Here is an 8058-nt window from a genome sequence, read left to right as displayed (position 1 = left end):
GAAACATCGATGAGAAACATCGATAAGCTGCCTCCTGCACGCCCCCCACTGGGGATGTGCCCGCAACCGAGGTACATGCCCTTGACCGGAATCGAACCCAGGACCCTTCGTCTGCAGGCCGACGCTCTATCCACTGAGCCAAACCGGTCCGGGCTAAATTTTCCAATTTTTAGATATTGGCACCTCATTCTAGTTTTTGAAAACCACTTTGTGGTTTTCAGCAGACTGCACATAGCTTATACAACTGAACCCTAACACCTCAGTTAGTTTCCAACTACTACAGCTCCTACTAATCTCACCCTTCTTTGACTTATACCAGCCTTTTTTTTTGAGTCATTAGCAGTTGAGCATTTCATTTCTCTAATTAGTGTCTCACTCGAACTGCTAAGTGCAGTGCATTCCCTTAACATATCTTGAAAACCATTCACTTCTGTCCCCTTCTTTAACGGATCTAACTATCCTTCACAGAGTTGCCTGAAGCTCTACAACACAAATTAAATTATATCTAGCCCACTTTTCAAAAATTCTTTAATGTTCCCAACATGAAGATAAAATAAATTCAAACTGAGTATTCATTTAAACTCTTCTTCATGATTGTAACCCCACTAAGCTTTATGTTCTACACTTCCCCAAGGTACACACTATTCCTCAAATGCAAATTATGCTTTGTAGCTCGGTATTTTGCCCACCATTTTGAGCTCAGAATATGCTTCCTTACTTCTTTGACTGTAAATATCTCCCTCATCTTTTAAGTTCTAATTAAAATGTCACTTCATTTATGAAGCATTCCCTGGTCTTTTCAAACCACAAAGAGTTGCTCTTTTCAATGTTTTCAATATATATATATATATATTACTGATTTCATAGAGGAACAGAGAGGGAGAGAAACATCAATGATGAGAATCATTGATCGGTTGCCTCCTGCACGTCCCCTACTCGGGATGGAGCCCACAACTCAGGCATATGCCCTTGACCGGAACAGAACGCAGGCTGACACTCTATCCACTGAGCCAAACCAGCAAGGGCTGTTTCCTTCTATTTATAACCCTAATATGACACCCATTTTATTCTTGTATTATATAGTTATTTACCTGATTGATACTCCCACTTCCAGGAAACAAGGACTAGGTTTTACTCTTCTCTCTCAGTCACAGAATAAAGCCAAGAATACAGCTCTACACATATACTGGACTTTTACAGTGTAGTAAATCCTTGTTAAACAGAAACCTACTAATTGGAGCTCTAATTTAACTAGAATTATTTTACCACATTGCAATTACATCAGAAATAATATACACACAAAAAGAAAAGAAATAAGAAACAAACAAATGCAAAAACAAATAATATACAGAGATTTTCAAAAATATTTAACAAAGGGGTGGGTAAGAAAAAACTTGGCACAAGGACACTATACATTCAGCTCAACTTTGAATACTTTTTGTAGATTAATGCCAAAGAATAATGAAAAGAGGCAGCAAAAAATTGTAAACTACCAAATAACTATTCAATTATATTCAAGTTACCCAATAAGAAAAAAATGTAGCCCAGATCATTTCCCCAGGGGTTATGGAATAAGATGACTTTAATAGCTCAAAAAGGAGGGTCTTTGTCATAAACATTTTTATGTAGCATGTTGCTCTTTTACCTAGTTTAATTCTACCAATATTTTTCATAATATAAAGACAGTATCCAATGCAGTGGTTTAATATTGGCTGATTTCACAATTTCTGAGGCCAGGATCCCAAGGCCAGAATCAGAGAAAAGTAACATTTTAAAATAGAAAATGTGTAGTCCTGGCTGGCATTCTCAGTGGTTGGAGCTTCAGTCAAGAGCACTACCTGGGTGGCAGGTCCAATCCCCTCCCCCACTGGCACGTGTGGGAGGCAACCAATCACTGTGTCTTTGTCACATTGATGTTTCTCTCTCACTCCCTCTAAAAATCAATGGAAAAAATATCCTCACTCCTCTGGTGAGGATTAAAAATATATACTAGTATATAAAATGTACTTCCTAGCACTAATATTGTATATATCTTTAGTGTGTCACTAATTTTCATATGTAGAAAAACCTATACAAAAATTTTTAATGTTTTATATTTCAAATAATTTGTGAGATAATTTTAAGAGTTTAGAATTCATAAATTATTCATGACATTAAATCATTAATTTTTTCTTTCATTTATCTTCCTATAAGCCTAAGAAATAAGGCTGGTAACTATCTTCACTTCATATTCATTAACAAAGATTCAAAATGCAAAAGAGATTTTGATAGAATTAAGAAAGTTCTCTGACCACACGTGTTAAACTAGATGGGAGAGTTCAGCTGTGTTTAAAGAGCACACCACGAAGATGGTAGTAATTCAACCTGTGAGGAATGGGCAAAACAATTGTAGATAAGTATTGTAGGAACTTACCCCAGTGGGAAAAAAGAAAAGCACTATGAAGAGAGAATTCATGAATAACTTACTAAAAAAAAAAAAATGAACTAAACATATAGCTGCCAAATTGTGAAGTTTAAGTTAAAAAACTGACTAACACAAAAAAGGAAAACAAATACTAGTGTTTGGGATTTTTATCTTCTGTGAAGAAAGAAATGAGGATCTCAGCAAGCTCTGTAAACAAGGGAAGAAAAGCTCCCTGAAATAAAATCAATATCGAAGGAAAACTTAGATTGCATCAGTATTTTTTTCCAGTTTTACTGAGGTATAATTGACAATTTAAAAATTGTGTACATTCAAGGTATACAACAATAATTTGTTACATGTCTACACTGAAATAATCACCATACTCAAGCTAATTAACATAACCTTCACCTCATGGTTACCATTTATCAGTATTTTGGAGTTCCAAAAGCAAGAGGGATAAATCCAAACAACTTGCTTTAAGATATATAATTTAAAATCAACATCATCTGTGACTTATGAGTTACTCTAGAAACTAGAGTAAAATATCCCTAGACCACAGATAAAATTTTGTAATGATTCTACCAAAAGTCTGACTAGTAACTTTATTTACTTATAGGCATCAAAGGCATCTCCAGATGTTCTACGTTAAAAAAAACAATTAAATGTCTTCACAAAAGTGGTGTGTCTTCACAAAAGTGGTGTAGCTAGCAAGTCCATCAAGGACAACAATGAAAGAGGGAACATGTGAGAGACAATAGAGGCTAGGGGAGGTAGAAATCATCTAGTACAAGTAGCTTTTAATCTAGAAGCTTAAAGGGGCACTGTACTGGTTCATGTGACTCAAATAAAAATAGTTGCAATATTTTAACAGGGCAGGCCCAGGAAAAAATACACAATCTGTAGTCAAACATTAAGAAACACAATGTATGTAAGTATATACCATGTACAGAGAGAAATAATTTTTATTGGTAGCTTGTGGAATTATTCTAATCATCATCATCCATTTATCAATATGGTGGGTACTAAAGCAACCTCTCCCCCTTGATTAAACCTGGAAGAAACAGCAAAGACATCAAGGGCTCAGAGTTGAAAAGTGCCATATTATCCCCAATGGGCTCCATTCATAAACATGCAAGAAAAACTTTAAGATGCTGCAAAGAAAAAGGAAAAAAGGGAATAAAGTTAAGGAAGAGCAGAGTAGAAACTTCTGCTGATGTTAATCTAAAAATTAAAAAAAAGAGTACAGGCAAAGTAGTGATATCAAACATTTTTTTAATAGTTGGTAATGTAATTTTGTAGAAAAAGGCACTATGGCCCTAGCCGGTTTGGCTCAGTGGCTAGAGCAGGGGTGGGCAACCCCTGGCACGCGTGCCAAACATGGCACGCCAGTAACTTTTGCTGGCACGTGAAACCCTCTCTTATAATCTTCCATTTACAATTTTTTTCTTAATATCGACTTTTTTATATTTCAGATAAATTCAGTGTAGGTGCATCTTAGATAAATAATTATACATAACAAGTTATCTTAAAGACCATAGACATGGCTGACTTTGAAATGCAGTTGATTGAATTTCAGAGTAGCTCAAGTTGGAAGCAGAAATTTATTGACCTTAGAGTTGACTTGGAAAACATTGAAAAAAAGCAATTAGAGACAGGAGTACCAGAGAGAAGTGTCGAAAACAAACTATTGAGGACTTGGAGTTTTCTATGCCTCTGCCTTAACTCTCCCTGCCTTCCTAGATTTGACCAGTGTTTTGGTTTCATCTACATATGCTTGTGAATCTTTGTTCTCAGTGATGAATTTTGTTAAGTCTCGTAATAGGAGTAGCCTGACGGATGAAAGTAGTAGCTCGTGCATATTTCTGAAGGTCACGAAATATAAACCTGATGTAAAATCTCTGTCATCAGTGATGCAGCAGCAAAAGTCCCACTGATAATATCAAACGGAGTCATAAAGTTTTCTGTCGGACTATCAGTGTACATGTATACATTAAAAAATAAATGTATTTTTCATCATCATATACTGTGTTTTTGTCGCTCGAATGAATTTTATTATTTCTCAAGGTTCTTCACATACGTACACCTTAAGAGATATCAAGTAGGCGTAACATGTTCTCAAAAAATTAGGGTTGGCACGCAGAAGAATTTTGAGTCAGAGATTTTGCTGGTTTTGGCACGCACTCACAAAAAGGTTGCCCACCCCTGGGCTAGAGCGTCAGCCCACCAACTGAAGGGTCCCAGTTTCAATTCCAATTTCTTTCAAGGGCACGTACCTTGTTTCAGGTTGCGGGGCCCTGGTTGGGGTGCGCAACCAATCAATGTGTCTCTCTCACATAGATGTTTCTCTCTCTGTCTCTCCCTCTCCTTTCCACTCTCTCTAAAAATCAATGGAAAAATATCCTTGGTGAGGATTAACAAAAAGAAAAAAAGAAAGAAAAAGGCACTATGGTTCCCTGATTTAAAAAAAATAAAATTTTAAAGAAAAATCATCATTAAGCTCAAGTTTGATCTCTTAAAGGAAAAAGCTAAATGCATATTAAGAATTTGTGAATCAAATATACCCTTTTGGTGTGGAAAAATGGCATCAGTATGAGGATGTATAGTATAGGGAACATAGTCAATGTTGTATTATCTGTGTATTGTGCCAGGTGAGTATGCTTTTTAAAGTTTATTATTGTCTAATTACTATGCGGTACACCTGAAACTAATATCAACTGTAATTGAAAAATAAAAATTTTAAAAAATGGAATGAGTATGAAAGAAAATATTTTTGTTTTCAAGTATGAATATCTATTTTTAAATATCTTGGGAACTGTACTGTCCAGTACAGTAGCTATTACATTTAAAATTAAATAAAATTTAAAATTCACTTCCTCAGTCAATAACCACATACCACTAGTGGCTCGCTACCATATTGAAAGCACTATTTTTAGAACATTTCCAGCACTGAAGTAGAGAAAAGGGTTCTAAAAGGCTTTTACAACAGAAAAATTATTATTCCATTCCTGTGAAAGAACCAGCCTGAAGACAAGGGAACAATAACTTCTTACCATCACTCCTAACCCCTTATAATATTTTAGCACAGATTATTTTCAAATCACTGTAAGAAAAACACATTTTACATTTGAAAATAGGTCAGGTCAAAGTCATTTGTTTGGCTTACCTTTACAGAAATGTTTGATTTACGTTCTAAAAAAGAAAAAAAAAATTACTAAACTATCAACTGAAAACAGACTAAGGCAGTTATAAAATTAAATTAGCATTGTTTTAAGATATTACTATCAGTAGAAATATTAACCCCAAAAAGCATTAACTTTAGGTCCTGAGTGCTGTTTTATAGTATGGTTCAAACATTTCTACTTCATTTTTATTTTCCAAGGTAAAAACTATAAACAGGTCAGGGAAAAAGAAAATAATGTGAATGAGAAGACTACCAAAGTATATACTCTGAGTTTTAAAATTAATATGAAAAATGGCTTTAGCGCCGAAGCCGGTTTGGCTCAGTGGATGGAGCGTCGGCCTGCGGACTGAAGGGTCCCAGGTTCGATTCTGGTCAAGGGCATGTACCTGGGTTTCGGGCACATCCCCAGTAGGAGATGTGCAGGAGGCAGCTGATCGATGTTTCTCTCTCATCGATGTTTCTAACTCTCTATCTCTCTCCCTTCCTCTCTGTAAAAAGTCAATAAAATATATTTAAAAAAAAGAAAAAAGAAAAATGGCTTTAGCAACTGTGGTCTTACTGTAGATTTAATTTTCTCAAACATTACATTCTTTACATGCACAGAACATAAGTACATTTTCACTTAGATTATACATTAGGCAATTGGGATATTTGCCATATGCAAATATAATGAAGAGATATATAACGCATGAACTATATTGGAACATTAAATTTCATGAATACTGACAGTGGTAAGCAGTGATGTACCCTGAATTGGCTAAAAATCAATTTGAGGAAGTTAGGGTAAACTGCTTTTTTTCAAAGTACCATTTAAATATCCCTCTACTACAAGTAAAAAGTCAGTTAAAGTAGTATAAATTTTACATAGGAATTTTAAAAGTTAACATTTTTAGATTCCAGTAACAGAGCATACCATATGGAGACAATATTAGCTTGGTTTTTCCATCCAATAATTCAGTTTCAAGCTTTAAACCATCTCTGCAAAATGAAAGAAAATTGTAAGAAACAGCAACATTTTAAATAGCCAGAAATGCTCACTTGAACCTGAAAGTAAATGTTCTTTTGAGTTATACAGGAATCTTGTAAATATTAAACCATTCTTTTAATTAAAAACATTTTCAATCAAAGATAAAACTGAAACTACAGGGAGATCCACATTATTGAAACTTTCCAATAATTAAAAGAATTATCTTTTAACCTGACACTTCATTTTGTTACTGGTAAGCAACAAAGTAATTCAGTTATTATACTATCACTTAATTCTTATAACTCTAGACTGGAAAAAGCAATGCTAACAAAACTCCTCACTTAAGTTAAAGGAGCAAAACATGTCTAACTCCAATTATTAGTTTCATAATGGTCTCCTGATTAACCTATTTTATGGCATACTAGTGCATTATTTGAAAATGAGCTATCACATTGCCACCCCAGTTACTCACTGTTTGAGCGCAGATACTTTCAATATTCAACGAATATATATTCACATTTACTGACACATTTGTTATCACAACAATAAATCTACAGGGAGGGGCAAATGTAGCTTTACAGTTTTGAGTATTCAAAATAATTGACTCTTGTATTATTTGTTAATTATTGTATTACTTTCCATACGAACAACTGTAAGTCTACTTTTGCCCTGCCCGCTACAAAAAACTGTGGCTGCTATACATTTTTTAAAGATTTTTTTATTGATTTTATGGACAGAGGGCGAGAGAGGAAAACATCGGCGGCCTCCAGCACGCCCCCTACTGGGGATGGAGCCCGTGCCCCGATGGGGGGTTGGGGGGGAAATGCAACCCGCAACCCTTCCGGGCTCGGGATTGGACGGCGTCCAACCCCCTGAACCATCCAGGCCAGGGCCGGCTCCTCTACTCTTCACCTGTGCGTGTCAAAGCAGAGAGCAGAGCCCCAGCAGACGCTGCCGATAAACGCGTGCATCTGTGAAGGTCCTCATAAAAACTCCTCTAAAAACAACAGCAGCAGCCCACAAAGTTAATTTACTATTTTAGCTTAAAAAAAAAAAAGGTGGGACAAAAGTGACTTCCAAGAGACAAAACTCACTCCGGCGGGCCAGTCAACGAAGAGCGCGGTTGGGAAGGTCTGACTAGGAACACGAAAAGGAGGTGTTTGGGGGGGAGGGGGGAGGACACGTCACCTCGAGGTGCTGACCAAGATAAAACGCTGGGAAACAGGCGGCTCCGAGGGCTCCCCTGCTGCGGGGATACCGAGAGTCCGTGCTGACATCGGTGAAACACACACTTTAAATCAGCGGTTCTCAACCTTCCTAATGCCGCGACCCTTTCATACAGTTCCTCATGTTGCGGTGACCCCCAACCGTAAAATTATTTTCGTGGCTACTTCATAACTGTAATGTTGCTACTGTTATGAATCGTAATGTAAATATCTGATATGCAGGATGTATTTTCATTGTTACAAATTGAACATAATTAAAGCATAGTGATTAATCACAAAA

At 36.1% G+C, this 8058-nt stretch overlaps 1 protein-coding gene across 6 annotated transcripts in view; it reads right to left on the bottom strand.

The window, feature by feature from the left end:
• Nucleotides 1-8058, bottom strand: part of CCDC66 (coiled-coil domain containing 66) — a 72117-nt gene that overhangs the window by 63227 nt on the left and 832 nt on the right. For 4 of the 6 annotated variants that reach the window (XM_014541337.1, XM_014541338.1, XM_014541339.1 and 1 more), the window contains exons 2-3: nt 6499-6563; nt 5568-5593 (exon numbers count right to left, since the gene is read on the bottom strand). In XM_014541337.1, the coding sequence (XP_014396823.1) occupies nt 5568-5593; nt 6499-6563 (91 nt within the window). Of the gene's footprint in view, nt 1-5454; nt 5472-5567; nt 5594-6498; nt 6564-7646; nt 7669-8058 lie in introns of those variants that run through there. The other 2 variants (XM_014541343.1, XM_014541340.1) reach the window with 2 other exon arrangements.

This window comes from Myotis brandtii, unplaced genomic scaffold, assembly GCF_000412655.1.
Source record: "Myotis brandtii unplaced genomic scaffold, ASM41265v1 scaffold268, whole genome shotgun sequence".
In the NCBI taxonomy this organism is placed as follows: Eukaryota; Metazoa; Chordata; class Mammalia; order Chiroptera; family Vespertilionidae; genus Myotis; species Myotis brandtii.
This window is presented reverse-complemented; position numbering and strand designations above follow the sequence as displayed.